The following is a 21,730-nucleotide window of genomic DNA, read 5'->3' as shown; positions in this document are numbered from 1 at the left end:
TATTCATTAGACACAGAGAGATCACAAGTAGGCAGAGGGGCAGGCAGAGAGAGAGAGAGAGAGGAGGAAGCAGGCTCTCCGCGGAGCAGAGAACCCGATGCGGGACTCGATCCCAGGACCCTGAGATCATGACCTGAGCCGAAGGCAGCGGCTTAACCCACTGAGCCACCCAGGCGCCCAATACTAGAGCTTTTGACAAGCATAGTTTGAGATAACCCTGAAGCTGTTCAAAGTAAAATAGACTAGTAATGGTTAAGAGTTGACTGAAGTCATACTCTTTACAGAGCTGAACTTTCCAGGTCTTTCCCTACCTGTATCTCTGCTTCGCCCTCTCCCCTCTCTTTCTTCATAGACATTCAGTTACTGCTGGTGCCGTGTGCAGTTAATCATTTCCATCTCCCAGATAAGCAGCAATCGGTAGACATCAAGATAGTGGTTGTTAATCATCCCAGTGCCATCTTCCCTTACAGATATCAGGGCAGCTGAAAGAGAAAACCCAGGAAGACTTTTCCAGTGCCTTTGATTTGCATTTCCTTTCTCAATCTCACTCCTCACAACCCCCGTTTGTATATTTCTAACTTGGAGGGTGCAGGGGGCTTGTTTTTTTCTCCTGCCACCCCTCTCAGGAATAAATTCCCTGAAGTTAATAAGCGGAAAACTCCACCGTGCAGTTTTTCTCATGATACTTTGCTAGTGATTCCATGTGAATTTATTTAAAATTTAGATAGCATCACTACCATTGAGAACAGTCCTCTCTCCCTGTTCTTTGAATCATCCATTCTAATAAATCAATTTGAATCAATTTTTTAAAGTGAGCATGCACCCCGATACATCTATATTTTTTTATATAGACCCCATGTATGTATGTATGTATGAGTATACACGCATAGCTTATGTTATAAAAAATAAAGATGAAAGATGAAATACTGGGCAAAAAGTTTGTATTAATGTACCAAACGTCTTAACTAAAATATTTTAATAATAGTATGGTGATTTAAAATGTTTCAATATTTGTAAAGGTATTGGCTTATTCTATTTCTTTGTTCAGTGTAACTTGATAGTTGGTTTCCATGGCTCTAAAAGCTGAAAAGAATATATGGGCTCGAATGGAAGAGAAGTATTTTGCTGCTGTCATATATAGTTTTTACTGCATCCACCAATTATTGAAATGTTTTTGTTGAAATTTGCATAGAAAATTTCCATTTACCTGGTATCAAAATACTTTATGTACACCAGTTAGAAATTGTTATATACCAATAACTTTCAAAATAAATGGAAACTAGATAAAGAGGTTAGTAAATTCTTTTAAGTTTTATAGTATGTAAATGAGAGAGAATTCATAGATGAGCAGTACTTCACTTCAGCAACAAAAGACGAATAGGAACATTTCCAGAAACCTATTTTGAAACCCCATAGCAAAGGTTATTTAAAAAAAAAAATCAATTTTTGCTCACTGTGAACACTTTTACTCATTGTAAAGAAAATCACTTTTGCTTTGAAGATGTTATTTTTTTTTTTTAAACTATCTGCTAGGGGGCACTTGCCAGTCACGGATCACAGAAAAGATAGCAAATCTAGGAGACCCGCCTTTATAGAAAAGGAAAATGGATAACATTTTAAATGTGACAATTCTCTTAAGTACTTTGATGGTTGTTAAAACAGTAAGCACCTGAATAGGACAATTTTTTCCCTTTATTTTCCTTTATTTTTTTTTTAACTTGTAATTTTTTTGAGTAGAGTTGACATACAATGTCACATCAGTGTTGGGCGTACAACATAGTGATTCGACTTCTTTGTGCTATGCTCACTCTAGGACAAATGGTTTTCAGGATTACTCCCCTTTGCTTTCCAAAGTATTGCTATGTTTATACTACTTAATGGTTTTGGTGCTACAGGATAAACCACAGTGATATCATCATAGTTTGTATTATGTTAAACCTACGTGAACAAATACATATTGCAAATGACCAACTCCTTTGTTGCATGTGATTGCCATTCTTTTCCCCAGGAACCCCATCTTCCATTTGTGATATGTGGACCCCCTGACAGAGTGTACCATTGTCACTTTTATATGAAAACAGTGAATTTTAATGAAAGTTCATTTTTACACATTTCAAGGTTAAAGTACAAGCATATCTTTGTACTTTTCTCTTATTTATATAACTCTCACTCAAGTAACCTCAGTACCAAGCATTGTACATATATTATATTCTACCTTCATTGTAAGACATACTACTTTGCTCTTACTGACCAAAAACCAGTGGCTCTGAAAAATTAGGATACCTGCATTCGTCAAGAGTAATTAATATGAGCTGCTGTAACAACCAATCTTAAATTTCAGTCACTTAATATAATTTTTTTTTTTCTTGCAGGCATATTTGGTTAGGTGGCTCTCCTGGGCAGGTTTCCACCCAGGAGCTACTTAAGAATAGTCTCATTCCAGGCTGTGGCTCTGTCCTCTTTAATATGTGGTTCCAGCATTTCTTGCTGTCATCCAGCCAGAAGATGGGGCAATGAGACAGAGTCTGCTTCAGACGATGTGGGACATATCACTACTGCTCTTGTCCATGGGCAAGAGCTAGTTACATGGCTGTACCTAGGTGTAAGGGGGCTGAGCAAGCCCTTAATAGCACCTGGAGAGAAGACATAGGTTAAGTGAACAGAACCCACCACAGTCTGCCACGATTCCAAAGCATGAAGTGTTAAGAGACAAATCTGGTCTTCAATCATGGTCTGATTGGCTATAGGATCTGTGTTTTTCTCTTATGCCCCATTACAGTGCAAGGCAAAGGAAAGACCTACAAAAAGACTAATTGGTTCTTCATGCTGCACATGGTGGGTGCATAGTCATGATGAAAAGTTTATGCTCACTCATAAACTTTCTATTTGTTAGCTCACCAAGGATTGTTTAGTGCTAGGTTTACCAAACAGGATTTGTTAGAAATGACATCTTAATAACCTAAACTTAAAAACTTTGCTGGGTTTATTGATAATTTTTCTCCTCCCTATTCTAGGGTGAATTACAGTGGTATACGACACAAAAAGATCAAACGAGTGATAAATTGACAAAAGAATGGGGGAAAGGGCAAATAAAGCTGGAGTCAAAACAGAGGCAGAGTTCAGTCTGTTAGCCAGGAAATCCTATACAGAGCAGAGTGGGCAATGAATCTGGCTCTAAGATAGGTAGAAATATGGTTCTAGGATAGAAACATAAATAGCTATGAGGTGCACTACATCTATGAGAAGAATTAAATCGTTTGCTTCAAAAACATGTACAACCACAATACATATGTAAACCAGAAGAAAATATAACCCAACTCATGGACCATTGATTCATCCATTCATCATTTCATGAATACCTACTGAGTGACTGTTATGTGTCAGATGCTGTTTCAGTTCTGGTGTTACATCTGTGAATAAATCAAAATTCTGTGCCTATAGTTAGGGAAGAGAGATGATAAATAAATAACTTTTTAGTGTGTTGGGGGCTGACAAGTCCTAAGGGGAAATTCAGTAAGGGTGATAGATGAACCAAGCAGGAGTGGAGGAGAACTTGGAGGAGAACCAAGCTTCACTGACCAGATGACATGGGAACAAAGAACCAAAGGGGTGGGGTTGGTGCTTAGCTGTGCTAAAATCTGGAATGTTTCAGAAGCACTAAGTGGCAAGGGCACTGGTCTGGAAACATCTTTAGAGCTTTTGAAAGACATTAGGAAGCCAGGGAGGTGCAGTCAGAGAGATACTGTAGTACTGTGATATTTCCGTACAGTAACAATGACCATACAACATGTTCACATCATCTGATCAAGGCATATTCCCCTAGGCTATGTTGAACGCACTTGACAGATTTTGCTCTTTGGTTTTCTTTTTCTATGCTCTATTCAGACCACTGCATTATTATTATAACAAAAATGAGTTCTTAATAAGATTTGGATTTCCTATTCCTATCTGCAGTGCGTTTCTTATTTTATTTTATTTATTTGACACAGAGAGAGAGAGAGAGAGAGAGATCACAAGTAGGCAGAGAAGCAGGCAGAGAGAGAGAAAGAGGGAAGCAGGCTCCCTGCTGAGCCGAGAGCCTGATGGATCTCTTTCTTCTATATAAATTGTGGTCTGTGCTCTCGGGGAGAATATAGCCTAATAGAAGAAACAGATCCTAGGACCCTGAGATCACGACCTGAGCTGAAGGCAGAGGTTTTAACCCACTGAGCCACCCATGTGCCCCTGCAGTGCATTTCTTAATCATGTCTTAGAGACTATAGTTATTTATAAATATTTTAAGGTTGATTTTTACTAATAGTGTTCAGATGTTTGAGTACAAACATGTATTTAATAAAGCATTTATCTTGGAAAGAGAAGATCTTGGTTCAGTTCCTGACCCTGAAGCATACTTTCTGTAACCACAGATAAGCCACAATCACGGAGTCTCAATTACCCTGCAGTACAATAAAGAAACACATGTTCTTCACAATATCTGTCCTCTCTGCCTCATAAAGCTGTTCTAGGTAGGGATCAAAAAAATGATCAGTCTGGAAGTATGTTGAGACTTCAGTTTAAGACCATTGCTTTCTCTGATCCATTTCCCATATTTGATAACCTTGTGCCAGATATTTCACTAGGGTCTAGCTACAGTGATAAATTGTGGTCTGTGCTCTTGGGGAGAATATAGCCTAATAGAAGAAACAAGACAAACTTCTACCAGGGAGAACCACTCTGGGTGCTGAGAAGTTGGAGAAGGGCAGACAGTCTATGTGGGAGAGAATTCAAAGTGAAAGTCAGAGACACTTCTTAGAGGTGAGCGGAACCCTAAAGAATGGGGAGGAATTGTTAGGAACATTAGGAGAGGAAGGGCATTGCAGGTATGTGGAACTGAGCATGCAAATGCTTGTAGAGTCAGAGGACTTAGTACTTCTCATTTACCTTTTCTTATTGTAGGGAATATGGATGTATGACTGGAAGATATTGAAACATGGAAAGAGAAAGGCATTTATGGACATCATTAAAAGATTTAATTAATTAAATCATTAAAAGATTTAATTCTGTAATAGTTTAAAGATTCCAGATGGGAGGAGGTGTTCTGTGGCAAGACTTGCTTCTTGGAGATATTATTCTAGTGGCAATATAAAAGATGAGTGGATGGTTAGACTGAGAGATGGGGACCAGTTAGAAGACTTACAGAGATTCAGGCAAAAGAAGAGGGGATAAACCAGACAACAGAAAAGGGGAAGGAGGGATGCTAGAATTATATAAGGTAGAAGAACTTTCTTTGATGCCGTTTGATGGGGTGGAACGGAGTGAAAAGAGTGATATGCCATGCAGCATTTCTTCAATGTACTGATAAGCCTCAAAAGCTGCAAAAAGAAAAAAAAAAAAAAAAGACTTGAAGCATATCTCCCCCTTAGGGAGACAGGTAACTTTTTGGAAAATCATATCCAGATAGTGTTTGCAACTAATTAGTATCAATCTTTAAGAATTATTTAATGGTATGTACTAAAATCCTCTTCTTTGGGGGCGCCTGGGTGGCTCTGCCTTAGGCTCAGGTCATGATCCCAGGGTCTTGGGATCAAGTGCCACTCCTGTCAGGCTCCCTGCTCTGCGGGGAGCCTGCTTCTCCCTCTTCCTCTGCCCCTCTCCCCTGCTTGTACACACTCTCTCTCTCCTTCTCTCTGTCTCAAATAAATAAAACCAAAAAAAAAAAAACCAGAGATAAAATCCTGTTCTTTTTACTGTTATCAATGAAGGACATAGAAAAGAAAATTAAGTAGGTTATACACCCATTATGAACTCACAACCCAAAGATCAAGAGTTGCACATTCTACCAACTGAGCCAGCCTGGTCCCTCAGGAGATATGTAGAAGTTTTTTAATAGTTTTTTTTTTTTTTAATCAACTTGTAGTTCACCATGTCTCAATAATACAGTCAGAAAACTGTAAGTCAGAGGTTGATTCAGGATTATCTTTAATGTTTTGCCTGAAGGTGACCGAAATAAACAAGGTGAAATTAAAAAGATATAAATGTAACCCATCATAGATCGCACAGAGGTTAATAATAATCTAGATTGTTATTGTCAGTAGTATCAGATAATAATATGGCCATTAATATTTATATAGTGCTTTTGATTTTTGAATACTTTCAAGTGTATTTTCTTACATGAACTACTCAACAACTTGATGAGATCAACATTTTTCACCTCCATTTTACGAATAAATAAATTGGGGGTTTGGTGAAGCTAAGTCACATTTTTTATTTAGTATGAGGAATAATGTTCTGGTAGTCAGAGCTTCCATAGATGGAATGAGGGGCCCAGAAGCAGCTCCTCATACTGAGGAAGTTTAGACAGAACTGGTCAGTTCCTGCCAGACATGGCGTCCTGTGAGAAAGACATCAGTAGGCAAGAATTTGGGGCAGAGGAGTTTTTTGTGTTTAAGGGTTAGGGAATCATGGGATGCAAAACTTGACAAAAACTTGGAGCTAACTTTACTCCATCCTCTTCATTTCCTGAGTGAGAGGACTGACACCCAGAAAAGTCAACCTGTCCAAGTTGGCGCAAGCCGTGGAAACTCACTGTAGGTCACTGATCTCTAAGCTACACTCAATGATTCTATGAGAATCTTGGGAATCTCACAAGGGAAGGAAGGGAAGAAAGAAATGAGTGGAGCATATGGTTGGCATAAAGCCTCAAACCATCACATTTTCCCCCATGGGGAATATGAATATTCTTTCCCAGAATAAAAGTAGTTGGCAAGTGAGAGAGTTCTTTTGTGGTCAGCAACCCTTAACTGATCTCTCACTATTTGCAGGACTATAAAGAGGTATGAGATAATGCGCCTTGTGCTAAAATCTCGTCCAAGCAAGTTGTGGTAGGCAGAGTAATACCCCCCACCCCAGAGAGTTCATAATCTAATCCTCGAGAGTTGTGATTGTTATTACACAACAGAAGGGACTCTACAGCTGTGACTAAGATTATAGACTTTTTAGATGGGAAATTATCCTGTGGGCCCAATCTAAACATCACAGGAGTCCCTACAAGTACAGAACTTTCCAAGCTGTGGTCAGAGACAGAGAGATAATGATAGAATAGGGGTCAGAGAAACACACATGTGATGTAGGATGGACTAGACTGGCCACTGCCGGCTCAGCTGAGAAATGTGGGAGGTCTAGAAGCTGGGAAAGCCAAGGAAACAAGATTTTCTCTAAGAGTCTCCAGAAAGGAACACAGCCCTGCCAATACCTTGGTTTTAGCCTAGAGGGATAAGCGCTGGACTTCTGACCTAGAAAACTGTAAAATAATAATTTTGTATTGTTTTAGCCACTGGATTTGTGGTAATTTGTTACCTCAGCAACAGGAGAAGAAACAATGTATGCATGCAAAGTTAAATACACATAATCCACATTCCCTAGGACATAGCAACCTAGGTTAAATGTGAGGCCAGACTGATAGGGCTAGCCCATGTTCTTTTGTCTTTGTCTTTAGTTAGTTGCAAGACCTCAGTATTATTTCAAAAAAGCAGTTCCTCGGCTGGCCCTGGGAGCCCTCAGGGCAGCGGAATACCTCATAAATTTTTGCCAATCAAATCCCGGCTCCAGCATGGAGTCTCCTAGCTTCCTTCTCTGCCTTTGATTCACCCTGCTGATGTCTACTGTTCTCTTGAGGCCTGAGGAGCCCCAGTTAGGTGCCAGGCATTGGGACTGGGGCTCTATCGCTGACTCCATTTACAACCGCCCACCAGGATTGCTCTGTTTCCCTGCGTTAGCCTTCCAGGTGCCGCCCTCCTGTGGTGAAGCTGGGCTGCCTTTTCAGACCAAGTCTGAAATCTGTCTGCCTCAGGTCTATGTTAAAGGCCTTTGAAACAGTTCCAAGGCAATGCTACCCAAGGTCTAATGCCTTCTGTCGTTGCTTTGTGCAGTAACTCTATCACTTACTGTTCCAGTCTCCTTCAGCGGTAAGTCCTGCCCCGAGTCTCTTTTCTCCTTGTAATTAATGATTTCCTGGGGGTTTCTCCATGCCTCCTATAAATAGATTTCAGGAGTATCCACCGCACCAGATTGCAAGTGGGGATTCCTCACAATTGCAGGAATCGTACAAGAGAGAATGTGCTAAGTAATACGGAAATGGATGGCTGTTGCAGGAGTTCTGAGGAGAGCAGAATCTAGCATAATCTGGTCTGGAGTAAACTGCAGGATGGAGAGGTCCCCGTGGGTATTCAGGGTGAATTCCTACCATTCAACACTTTACTTGAGCAGCGCAGATAATGAGCACTGAAACCAACAATTATGAAGTAATTGCGATGCAGAAATAACCAGCTGGCAGGAATGGCTGGAGGGGAGCATTGCTGAAAATGAGTCAGAGGGCCAGACATTTGAGAAAGAGGCAATAATTGAAATTATAAGGGAATGAACACTTGGAGAGTACCAAAAAAATAACAGATATCTAGTCACTTTATTTATTCATGAGTATAAGCGTGGGACCTCCTGTTTATACCTTAACTAGCACTGTATCTAGAATGTACTTTGGTGTTTTTGTGTCTCAGCGTCACTATTTCCAGAATTTTCTCTATTTCAGAAAGTTAAAAAATTTCCATCTTTTGTTTGAACTGCTCAATAAAATTGGAGAGTGAATTCTGACCTCTTTCACTTGGTTGTATTTTGCTTTTAAAAAAATCCCTATGTATGGGGCACCTGGGTGGCTCAGTGGGTTAAAGCCTCTGCTTTCGGCTCAGGTCATGATCCCAGGGTCCTGGGACTGAGCCCCACATCGGGTTTTCTGCTCAGCAGGGAGCCTGCTTCCTCCTCTCTCTTTCTCTGCCTGCCTCTCAGCCTACTTGTGATCTCTGTCAAATAAATAAATAAAATCTTAAAAAAAAAAATCCCTATGTCCTAGAGGTGATAACTTCTATCACTGTAATGGGTTCCTTCACAGTAATGGGATTTTTTTTTTTATTTATTCATTTGACAGAGAGAGATCACAAGTAGGCAGAGAGGCAGGCAGAGAGGCAGGCAGAGAGAGAGAGAGAGGAGGAAGCAGGCTCCCCGCGGAGCAGAGAACCCGATGCGGGACTCGATCCCAGGACCCTGAGATCATGACCCGAGCCGAAGGCAGCGGCTCAACCCACTGAGCCACCCAGGCGCCCCACAGTAATGGGATTTTTAAATAAAATTTTGTAAATTAGAATGGGGATGTAGCAGTCTAGTAAGGTGCTGCATAAATTAAAAATATGAGCCATCTGCAGCCTCTGCCTCAGGAGATTCCGATGCTTGGGAAAGCAGAATCGGAGACTGCATAATATCTAATAGTAATAATAATAATGGCAATAATAATATTGCTCAGATCAGTTCAATCGGTTTTTTAAAATCAATCATGACCTAAAGGATGGGAAGAACAGTTGGCTGATGAGATTCCATCCTTTTTATCTAAAGAAAATTAATGTAATCTTCATACACCATAAAGTTACACATTAACCATTTTAAATGTACAGTTCAGTGACCTTGAGTACAGTTCATCCGATTTTAAAAGAGCTCTGAAGGAAGAAAAATTTCCATAGAGAAGCTTCTAGCTCCACATTACATTGCACCTGAAATCTTTCTGTTTTAAATAGGTGTTTCTTTCTGTTTGGTATGCTATCAGTGCTGAGCAAACCGGTCACCTATTTAAGGTATCTGTGACCCGCATTTCTCTGAGAGAACTTGTATTAAGTGTTGGGTATCTGCTTTGGAATTCTTTCAGCCATGTATTTTCTGTTTCCTCTGATTGTAAATTCCATGTGGGCAGGTAATATGGCTACTTTCGTTGATGCTATATCCCTAGAGGAGAGCCCAGAATGTATTTAGGAAGTATATGCTAATGACTGGTTACCGACTACTGATACTTTTATTTCCAATATTCCTTAGCGATTCCCCAGCGAAGGCTTGAGGTTGCCAGTGTTTCAGGAGAGGACTCATCGAGCTAAATCCTGATCAACTAGGGACCTGTCAGAGCACCCATGAAGGCTGCTGCTACAAGGTCGGACATGAGGTGGCGCTGTTGCGCTTTATAATGACTTCCCCTTCTCCACCAGGACTGACGTCTCCTTTATACCTGACCAGGCGGCAATCACTAAAGGAGGAACTCAGTAAGTAGATCAGTAACAAGTGCAGCTTTCACAGTTTCAGCGGAGGTTTCCTGCTGGCTAGTGTGTGGTGAGTCCCGGAAACCTCAGTGCCCACAGACTTCCCTTTGTGGGGAGCCCGCCCAGACTCCATCCTTTGCTGGCAGCCACGCCCCACCAGTGGGAAGGAGGGACTGAAAAGCATTTCCTTGAGGCTGGCACACCTTGTCGTACCCAAATTGATCATTTTTTTTCCCCCTCTGGCTGGGCCAGTTGCATCTGAGAGCAGAGCGGCCGGAGAAGGGACACGGTAGTGGACGGGGATTGGGGGGCAGGAAGGGTGGGAGCTGGGTGCCAGTGATGCAGCAGGGGTGGACCTGGACACTTGGAAAGAAAAGAGGGAGGCCCAGAGTGGGACGGTTGTGAAGGGAAGTTCCAATTTTATGTGAACGAACAATAGTCATTACGTGAGTGAACATGTATTTCTTTGGAAGGAACATCTTGTGGGTTTTGACTTTTATGTATTTATGACTACACAGTATGATATACTCTTGGTGACCGAATTTCTCTAATTTGTCTTCCTTTTTCTGTGCCTCTTTTCCTTCTCCCTATCCGTCAACCCGGTCCCCATTTTGTCTCCTTTCCTCCCCTTTCATTTCGGTGACCGTGGACTCATTTTGTTAGGAATCCACTAGCCATGTGAGTTTCTCATACATTTCAGACCAAGCTTTCTTCCTGATAGAGCCATCAGCAGTTGTGGAAATAAAGCACTAGAGCTCTTGTAGGGTGCAGCACACACATACTGAAATGCACCTGGAGGTGTCCTTCACCTGAATGAACCTCCTCAGCACTCCTCACCCCTGCAGGGGGCCAACCTGGTCTCTAGTGAGAGGAACAGGTGCCCCATGAACAACCTGGGTTTGAGTTGTGTGCATCCAGTTATATATGGATTTTTAAAAATAAATTCAGAACAGCACTGTAAATGCATTTTCTCTTCCTTAGGATTTTAAAGTGTTTTCTCTAGCTTACTTTATTATCAGAATATAGTATGTAATACATATAATCTACAAAGTTAGTGTTGCTCGACTGTTTATGTTATTGGTAAGGCTTCCGGTCAACAGGCTATTAGTAGTTAAGTTTTGGGGGAGTCAAAAGCTATATGCTTACTAGCTGCTGCTCGGAGGATCGGTGTCCCTAAACCCTGCATTGTTGAAGGGTCAACTGTACAGGCAGACATCAGAGATATTGCGGGTTTGGTCTCAGACCACTGATATAAAGTGAGTATTGTAATGGAGGGAGTCAAATGAAATGTTTGATTTCAGTGCAAACAAAAGTTATGTTTATACTGTACTGTAGTCCATTAAGTGTGCAATAGAATTATGTGTAAAATTTTAAAAAGTGCATCCTTTAGTTAGAATACTTTATTGCTCAGGCATCAGTTGGTTGAATTTTGCTTTCTTGTGCTGCAAAGACACTGTGTTTTTTATGGTCATTTAAAGTGCCAGGCTCTTGTTTTCTGCTCAGATCATGATCTCAGAGTCTTGAGATAGAGCCCGGTTCCAGGCTTCATACTCAAGTGTGGAGTCTGCTTAAGGCTCTCTTTCCTGTACCCCTGGGTGGCTCAGTTGGTTAAGGGTCTGCCTTCAGCTCAGGTCATGATCTCAGAGTTGTAGGTCCCTCAGGTGGGAGCCTGCTTCTCCCTCTGCCCGCTGCTCCCCCTGCTTGTGATCTTTCTCTCTCCTGGACAATAAACAAAATTAAAAAAAAAAAATTATCAGAGGCATCTGGGTGGCTCAATCACTTGGGAACCTGCCTTTGGTTTGGTCATGATTCCCAGGTCCTAGGATCCAGTCCCACATCAGGCTCCCTGTTCAGCTGGGAGCCTGCTTTCTCCCTCTCCTCCCCACCTGTGCTCTCTCTCACTATCTCTGTCACAATCTCTGTCTCTCTCTCTCAAATAAATAAATAAAATATAAAAAAAATTATCATTATTAAAAAAAAAAGACTTTCTTTCTCTAGGGGTGCCTGGGTGGCTCAGTGGGTCAAGCATCTGCCTAGGGCTCAGGTTGTGATCCTGCGGTCCTTGAATGGGGATCCAGCCCTTCCTCATGCTCCCTGCCAAGCAGGGAATCTGTTTATCCCTCTCTCTCTACCCCTTCCCACTGCTCGTGCTCTCTCACTGTATTAGTTTGCTGGGGCTGCTCTAACAAGGTACACAAGCTGAGTGGCTTGAGCAACAGAAATTTAGTGTCTCATAGTTCTGGAGGCTAGAAGTCTGAAATCAAGCTGTTGGAAGGGTTGGTTCTTTCTGAGCACCAGGAGGGAAAGAGCTGTCCCAGGCCTTTTTCTTTGGCTTGTAGATGGCTGTTTTTTTGTTCGTATGCTCTCTCTCTCTCTCAGAGAAATAAATAAAATTTTGGGACACCTTGGTGGCTCAGTCCATTAAGCATCTGCCTTTGGCTGAGGTCATGATCCCAGGGTCCTGGGATAGAGTCCCACATCAGGGTCCTTGCTCATCAGGGAGCCTGCTTCTACCTCTGCCTGCTGCTCCCCCTGCTTGTGAGCATTTTCTCTTTTTCTCTGACAAACAAATAAAATCTTAAAACAATAAAAAAAATGAAATCTTTTAAAAAAACTCTTTCCCTCCCCCTTGTAATATAAAGAAATAAGTCTTTTTAAAAATACTTTACTGCTAAAAACATGTTTAACTGTTATCTGAGCTTTCATCAAGTCCTAATCACTGATTGCAGACCACGGTAACAAATAAAATAATAATTTTAAAAGTTTAAAATGTTGTGAGAATAACCAAAATGTGACACAGAAATACAAGGTGAGCAAATGTTGAAAAAAAAATGCAAGGTTGCCACAAACCTGCAATTTATAGAAAACACAGTACCTGTGAAGCATGAGGAAGCGAAATTCAGTAGGACTGCACAGAACTGTTTTGCTTTAGAGAGAATTATACACTTTTTTAACCACTGTATTAGTTTGCTGGGGCTGCTCTAACGAGGTACACAAGCTGAGTGGCTTGAGCAACAGAAATTTAGTGTCTCATAGTTCTGGAGGCTAAAAGTCTGAAATCAAGCTGTTGGAAGGGTTGGTTCTTTCTGAGCACCAGGAGGGAAAGAGCTGTCCCAGGCCTTTTTCTTTGGCTTGTAGATGGCTGTTTTTTTTTTCGTATGGCTTCCCTCCTGCATATATGTTTTCAAATTTCCTTCTTCTTTTTTTTTTTTTTTAAAGATTTTATTTATTTATTTGACAGAGATCACACGTAGGCAAAGAGGCAGGCGGGGAGAGAGAGAGAGAGAGAGGAGGAAGCAGGCTCCCTGCTGAGCAGAAAGCCCGATGCAGAGCTTGATTCCAGGATGCTGGGATCATGACCTGAGCGGAAGGCAGAGGCTTTAACCCACTGAGCCACCCAGGTGCCCCAAATTTCCTCCTTTTAACAGGATACTAGTTATCCTGGATTAGGGCCCCCTTGAATGACCTCCTTTTATCTCAATTACCTCTGCCAAGACTATTTTCAAATAACTTCACATTCTGTGGTACTGGAAGCTAGGACTTCAACATCTGAATTTTGGGGTGGCACATTTCAACTCATAATAGTACCTCCTTCTTGAATTATGTACACATTCAAAGTTAGTTGAGCGCATCTATTTCAGGTGTCTTCTGCAGAAACTTTGTTTCCACCTTTCCCAACCAGCTCCTGCAGGCATGTGCTTCAAACTCCCCTGGGGAGTTTTGTGATTCTGCAGCTCTGTTTTAAACTGAGCATGTTAGTTTCCTTTTGAAATTTTATTTTTTAAAGAAGAGAGAGAGAGAGAATGTGTGCTGAGCAGAGGGTGGGGTGAGGGGAAGGGCAGGGCAGAGGGAGAGGGAGAAGGAGAGAGAGAATTTTAAGCAGAAAGCCTGACACCAGGCTTGATCCTGCGACCCTGACATCGAGACCTGAGCCCCAAATCTAGAGTCAGAGGCTTAACTGATGGAGCCACCCAGGCGCCCCAGGCAGGTTAGTTTCCTATTGTTGCTGTAATGAATCAGCACACATTTGTTGGTTTCAACCAACCCAGATTTTTATCTTACAGTTCTGGAAGTCAGAAGTCTCAAGTGGGTAGACAGGCCTGCATTCCTTCTGGAGGCTCAGGGCAGAGGCCTTTTCCTTGCCTTTTTTCAGCTTCTAAAGACTGCTTACATTGCTTGGCTTGTGATGCTTCCACCTGCAAAGCCATTTTAAGTCATTCTCACATTCCCTATGCCGGCAGTGACACCTGTGCCTTTTTCTTCCACATTCAGGGTCTTTGTGGTGACATCAGACTCACTGGATAACCCAGAATAAGGGTTTCAAGGTCAGTTGCCTAATTCTGTCTGCAATCTCTATTCCCTTTTGCTATTTTGACACTCTTAAAAAACTAACATATTCATAGTTCTGGAGAATTGGACATAGATGTCTTTGATGGTTACCTGCCAGCCACACTGAGCTTTCAATGACTGGGTTCCCTTTATTGGGTTTATTGTCCTATTTTCACTCTGGGGGATCAATGTTTTGCTTGCTATGTGTAGCAGAGAACTACATATCCTTGTTATAGAGACAACCAGCATCCTGCCTAATGATAGAACTAAAGATATGTTCCCATTGAGCAGAGAGCTGGGCACCCTGATACTTCCTATCTAACACTGTCAGAAACCACTTCCCAGCCCTACTGTAATTTTAGCATTACAATTAAATTCTTTATACCCAATTTATTTGTGTAGGTTATTTTTCTCTAAATATTTTTTTTTTGGATCCAGTGCTATTTTTATTTTTTAATTTGCTAAAGATTTAAATATTTAAATATTTTAAAGATTTAAAATTTGTTAAAGATTAAAGATAAAGATTTATTTATTTATTTTAGAGAGACAGAGTGAGAAGGTAGTGCTGAGGGAGAGAGAGAATCCAGGTGCACTCTTTCCCAAGTGGGCTGCCTGATGAGGGGCTTGATCCCACAACCCTGAGATCATGACCTGAGCTGAAATCAAGAGTCGGACTCTTTTTTTTTTTTTTTTTAAGAATTTATTTATTTGACAGACAGAGATCACAAGTAGGCAGAGAGGCAGACAGAGAGAGGGGCTGGGGGAAGCAGGCTCCCTGTCTAGCAGAGAGCCTGATGCGGGGCTCGATCCCAGGACTCTGGAATCATGACCCTAGCCGAAGCCAGAGGCTCAACCCACTGAGCCACCTGGGCGCCCCAGGAGTTGGACTCTTCACTGACTGATCTACCCCGGCGCCCCACCCCTCAGTGTTATAGGTGAAGTTAGCAACTTTTTTTCATTAAACAAACATATGAATTTTGGTATGTGTTATACGATGGTCTAGATGGGAAGGATACAGTAATGAAAAAAGAAAGTAGACGAAGGCCTGAAATTCTTGTTCCATAAAGGTGTCTCTCTCTCGCTTCATTCTTGGCCTTCCCACCAGCCTAGGTTTAGCCAGTCTCAATGCCCCACCATACTTCTGACTTCAGATGCCCTCTGCCTGATTCTTGGCTGTGCTAATGAACGGCCTAAAGAAGCTGACCATGCCCTCCAGGAAATTACCAGCTGGTTGGGAAGAAACAGATAATAGGCCAACCGATTAAGCGAGTAAGCAGCTTGGGTACTCAGTACTCTGTATTAGCATATCATCTATTGGACACAGTTTCTTTCTTTCTTTCTTTCTTTTTTTTTTTTTTTTTTGGATACAGTTTCTAACAGGGAAAATGAAAGTGGAAGGGAATGAGCACACACCCACACCCACCCATGAAGCAGTTACTTTCACCAACAACTGTGTAGGATGCAAAGAGTCTGGTCCGGAATGCAGGGACCTGAAATCTGTTTTAAGCTCTGGCACTCTTTTTTGTGCTCACTTTTTTATGATTTACCTCATTGTCATTCATTATCTCCTATTTCCCCCCTACCCCTTAGCGAATGAAGGGTTCATGTAGACTGGGAAACCTCAGGGGAATCTTCCTGGGTTGGAAAAATGAGTCTCTTGTTTTTGAAATTCTCACCATTTCTTTCAGTTTCCACCAGGATAATAATGAGGGGATAGGTTAGAATTTAGCTGGGGAGACAGTCACGTCTGGGCAAGAAAGGAAAGTGGGGGTGGGGTGAAGGGGTTCCCGCCCATCCCCTGATTTCAGCCTCTTTTCCTGAGCTGACTACTCTTACCTCCTCAGCTCAGGTGGCCTTCATTACTTGCTCCTGCCTAGAACACCCACTGAGCTGGGCAGGCTAGATCCCAGCGAATGCGACTTCGGAAGGTTGAGTTTTCAAGGAACTGAAGGATCTCCCGATGCTCCTGCCTTCGTTGGCCCTCATCAGTCTCTGTCATGTCCCAACTTCTAAGAATTGTCTCCACCCCGTAACTCAATCTGTTTCCTCCATTATAATTACAATCTTTCTGGCAGTAGCCATCTAACCATATAGCTAATTTTTAATAATGCCCGTGGTCAAATCAACTTGAAGATAGTGATAACATTTTTCAAATCTGCAGTTGTAGATTTTTAGGTACTAAATTATTGTCAAGAAGTATAAATGAAAAGGAAGCCTGTTTTAATTTTCCTGCTGTAGCTGTTAATCTCCTATAGCCCCACATAGTAAACTGTCCCATTTGTATATATTTAGCAGTGGTTTTTAACATTGTCAGGTAACAAAAGACAGAAATATGGTGCTATTTCTAGAACACTGGCCTAAATTAAATTTACTATATGCACATAATTCTAGGAAATGTTAGAATTCTACTAAGAACAAATTGTAGCAGAAGCTAAAGGTTAAGAAGAAACTGTATCAAGATATACATTATGGCCATAGGTAAATCTCAGTAATGAACATATAATACTCATATTTTAAGCCAGTTTGCTTTCTGGAGAAAGCTTCAGAATTATTAACTTTTGTCTCAACAGTTTTGAATGATTTAAGCAAACATATTGTGTTGGGTAAATACAGAGTGTTGTGTTGAAGAACTCCAGGAGACAAAATGTATGTTTATATTCATATTATGCTGTTAACTGAATGATGAAAAACATTTGTGAAAGGTGATAATTGGAGTTTGGAGAAATTGATCCTAAGCACGTTTTTCTTTTCTCTTTTCTGAAAATATTTTAAAAATTTATTTGAATTTGGGGCACCTGGGTGGCTCAGTGGGTTAAGCTGCTGCCTTCGTCTCAGGTCATGATCTCAGGGTCCTGGGATTGAGTCCCACATCGGGCTCTCTGCTCAGCAGGGAGCCTGCTTCCCTCTCTCTCTCTCTCTCTCTCTGCCTGCCTCTCAACTTACCTGTGATCTCTCTCTGTCAAATAAATAAATAAAATCTTTAAAAAAAATTTATTTGAATTTATTTTAAAATGTATTTATTTAAAAGAGAGAGAGAGAGAGCGCATGAGCAGGGCAGGAGTAGAGGAGAGAAAGGGAGAAGCCAGCTCCCCACTGAGCAGGGAGCCCAATGCAGGACTCGATCCCAGGACCCTGGGATCATGACCCGAGCTCAAGGGAGATGCTTAACTGACTGAGCCACCCAGATGCCCCCTAAGCACATTTTTCTGATGGTACTCAGCTATTAGGGCCAGTCGTATATCAAAGCCTCCCCTCCCCAGCCCCAGTTTGTATCCTTTGGGTCAACTTCTCCAAATCCCTCTTAAGTCAGTTGGGTCTGGCTTGGCCCAGGCAAGAAAAGCTCCTGTTGGCTCTTGCCACCATGCTCAGTTGGGGCCCCAGTGTAGTGCTCCTTCTGGCTGGTTGGAGGCTAAGGCAGCAGGAAAGGGCTTGTTGAGCTGAGTAGTAGAGGTGACAGGCTTGCTTATAGTTCAAGAAAGGAGAAGGAAGTCTAAGAAAATGCTAAATATTTATCTTTATTGCCTTGTTTTTCATCAGATTTGTAAGCAGATTCCATAAATCCAGCCAGTCTGGTCTGTAGCTGTCCTGCTTCCTACTTTTGTGGTTTCTTCCTACAGGTTTCAATACTTGGTCCCTTTAGTTGTTCCGGGGGACTGATGTCTTATTATGAATCAAAATGAGTTCTGGCAGAGGAAGAAGAAGGAAATAAAGCATCCACTAGAGTATTCTTAAAGCCCTGTAGTGCCTGCAATGAAAACACAGCTGGAATGTGAAGTCTCTAGTCTTCAACCTTGGACACGTAGGGCATAGATTTCCACAGGCTGGTCCAGACATATACACAACCCAAGATCCAGCAGGCAGAAGAAACTATGAAAGTATGTGCACATCAGGAATTCTAAAAACTAGTATCCTTTTCCTTATCCTTGCTCCTACAAAACTTAACTGAATGACAAGGGGTCAAATCTCCAGTCAGCCTTATGAAGGGTGGAAAATGGTAGCAAAAGAGAACCGGGGGGAGATGGAAGACACACAATAGAAGTCTTAGCTTAAGTGCTCATTGACTGTTGAAAGTCATCTCTCTTGTGTGACTGAGTTTCCTCATTGGTAAGATGAGGAGGCAAGTTTTTCCTATTGCTTTTAGAGGGCTCTGCTGCTTGTTCAGCATTCTGCGGCATTTCTGGAGCGTGTGTTGCCCTCCATAGCATGCTCCTCAGGCAGAATAAGAGATGGAAGGCAGGGCTGCTCTTTTGTTACTTTAGTGGGGAGGTATGGCTATAGCAGCCCAGAAGGCCCAGCAGTGGTTACTTCCTTTACAGCATGGAAATCGAATGGCTTGTTGATATTGAAAGTTGAACCTGTTGTATTTGCATCTGTTCTTGAAGCCCAAGCATCTCATGTATCACCACCAGGTGACTCGGGTTTCACTGGCTGTGCTTCTCATCCTCACCCACATTCCATTTATAGGATGGTCCAATCTAGAATTCTAGATCAGGAGCATTCACATCTGATTAGATCTCTGATTTATCTTCTGACCTTGGGCCAGTCACCTTAGCACTCAGACCTTTGTTTCCACGGATGAAGTTGTTAAGAGAGCTGTAGAGTATTCGGAAGTGGCTTTCTATTATAAAAATGAAGAGGGACGCCAGGGTGGCTCAGTCAGTTAAGCGTCTGTCTTCGGCTCAGGTAACGATCACAGGTTTCTGGATCAAGGCAGGCTCCCTGCTCATTGAGGAGTCTGCCTCTCCCTCTCTGTCTGCCACTCCACTAGTTCATGTTCTCTCCCTCTCTCTCTCTCTGTGTCAAATAAATAAATAAATAAATAAAATCTTAAATAAAAACAAATAAATAAGAATGGAAATATTACAATTCTGTAGGACTGGGGAAAAAGAAATATTAAATAAACCAAATGTGATCTTATAATGATCTATAAAGAACTACCCCTTCAACAACATTGCTTTTATCTTTCCAAGTCTGCTTTTCTTTGGCTGATATTAAAATTGACTATTTTTAACTCACTGAGTTAGCATTGGCTGGGGAATGGAGTCAAGCCGACTTAAAAATGGAAGCATGAGCTCATGTTAACTACAAACAGATGGCCCATAAAGATCTGAGAGTATCAGCATGGCCCCAGGTTGTGGGTTTATAGATATTCAGATAGCATATGAGATAAGTCCCTCACAAAAAGTAATTCACTGAACCTTGGGATAGAACTCTCTGTGCTAGATGGAAATCCTTATTATTTTTACTCTGAGTTATAGGATTTAACAGTGATATCGGGGTTGCTCCTTTGTGGCTTTTGTTTAAACTTTAGTAAAACATATTTTGGGTGTCCAGGGAGCAGTGTTCTCCATAGATTACATGTGCAGAAGCATCTATGTGGATAGAAATTTAGAGATGTCATTCTTTGAATACCGTCTCCAGTCCCACCAATACAGGGCAATCTGAGAAGCTAGGTGAACTCAGGCTCATCCAAGAAAATAAACTGAGTTCTGACAGTAAGTACAGAATGTGATGTTCTGTGGTCTGTGCATTTATCCAAACATGAGAAGGAACAGTAGTGGCCTTTTAGTATGCTACGGTATTAGATATAGATAGGATGTCTGGCCAGTCTCTACGAGGCAGATATTGTCCAACCTGTTCTAGAATGAGTTTTCTCAGAGACAGAACATTCTGTGATAGCACCACGTCAGACACAAATTCTGGCTTAACTTTTAGAGGCCACAGAACTGTGAATGTTAGCGTTGACAACAAATGAGACTTGCCCACTGAAAACTACAAAATATCATTGAGGGAAATTAAAGATCTAAATAAGTGGAAAGACATCTTGTGTTCTTAGGTAGGCAGACTTAATATTAAGATGGCAGAACTCCCCAAGTTGATTTATATAGTCAATGTATTCTCTACCAAAATTCCAGAAGACCTTTTTTACAGAAATGGCCAAGTGGATTCTAGAAGTAACGTTGGAATGTAAGGATCTTACAATATCCAAAACAACCATTGAAAAGATCAAACTTGGATGACACATATTTAATGATTTTAAGACTCACTGGAAAGCTAAGTAATTAAGACTGTATACTATTGGTATAAGGATAGACATATAGACAGATTTAAGAGTCTTGAAATAAACTCAGACCTGTGGCCATTTGATTTACTACACAGTGCTGAAACAGTTTATTGTGCAGACACATTGGATATTCATATGCAACAGTAAGACACTGAAACCGTGCTGAAACAACTGGATATCCACATGCAAAAGAATGAAATGGAATGCTTACTTCACAACATATGTAGAAGTTGACTCCAAATAGGTCTTAGACCCAAATGTGAGAACTAAAACCATTATTCAGCCACAAGAAAGAATGAAGTACTGATTTATAGCTACAGCATGGATGTGATGGTTAAGAAATGGAGTTCAGATGGTGGAGAAGTAGGGGGACCTGTGGCTTTCCTCATCCCTCAACATAGCAGTACTGAGGTCTGGTCACTTGGAACACCCAGGAAACCCATCTAAGGATTGGAAGAAGGATTTCCGTAGTTGGAGGGAAATGACGTGGCAGGTGTGAGGTGTGTGGAACTGAATTGGGAGACAGAAAAGCTGCCATGCTGTGGAGGGGAAGGACCCCTTTCTGCAGGGAGAGAAAATGGAGAGAGGGAGAGACAGGTTGAGAGAGTGTGGCATCAGGTGTGCACAAGAAGAAAACTTCTCAGAACCAGACTGTGGTAGTTAATTTTATATGTCTATTTGACTGGGCTGTTGAATGTCCAGATAGCTGGGAAATGTTATTTCTGGGTGTGTCTGTGAGGATGTTTCTGGAAAGGATTAGCATTTGAATCAGCAGACTGAGTAAAGATCTGCCCTCATCAGTATGGGTGGGCATCATCATATTTGGGGCAAATATGGTGGAGGAAGGGTCACTTCCTCTCTCTTGAGATGGGACTTCTGTCTTGTCCTGCCCTCCAAAATTGGAGCTCCTGGTTCTTTGGCCTTCATGCTCTGGGACTTAGACCAGTGGCCCCCAGTCTCAGAACTTCAGCCTCATAATGAATTGTACCACCAGCTTTCCTGGCTTTCCAGCTTGCAGACTGTGGGACTACTTGGCCTGCATAACTACATGGGCCAATTCCTATAATAAATCTCCTCTTACGTATCTGCATATCCATGTATATCTATCTATCTACATCTATATATCTTATTGGTTCAATTCTCCAGAGAACCCTAATACAATGGGTGACCTTAAAAACATGGTAAGTGAAAGGAACCAGACACAAAGCTACAGATTGGATGATTCAGTTCA

The 21,730-nt window shown here is 41.6% G+C and overlaps 1 protein-coding gene across 9 annotated transcripts in view; it reads left to right on the top strand.

Annotated features, from left to right (window-relative positions):
• Positions 1-10,286: 10,286 nt before the first annotated feature.
• The window catches only part of STYK1 (serine/threonine/tyrosine kinase 1), a 40,580-nt gene continuing 29,136 nt past the window's right edge, over positions 10,287-21,730 (top strand). For 3 of the 9 annotated variants that reach the window (XM_032347302.1, XM_032347311.1, XM_032347303.1), the window contains exon 1: positions 10,293-10,395. Coding sequence is in view for 1 of the 9 variants with exons in the window: in XM_032347301.1 (XP_032203192.1) it covers positions 14,068-14,094 (27 nt within the window). In the remaining 8 variants the exon portion in view is untranslated. Of the gene's footprint in view, positions 10,396-11,127; positions 11,363-13,963; positions 14,095-14,408; positions 14,432-21,730 lie in introns of those variants that run through there. The other 6 variants (XM_032347312.1, XM_032347308.1, XM_032347305.1 and 3 more) reach the window with 5 other exon arrangements.

This window comes from Mustela erminea, chromosome 6, assembly GCF_009829155.1.
Source record: "Mustela erminea isolate mMusErm1 chromosome 6, mMusErm1.Pri, whole genome shotgun sequence".
NCBI classification, from domain to species: domain Eukaryota; kingdom Metazoa; phylum Chordata; class Mammalia; order Carnivora; family Mustelidae; genus Mustela; species Mustela erminea.
This window is presented reverse-complemented; position numbering and strand designations above follow the sequence as displayed.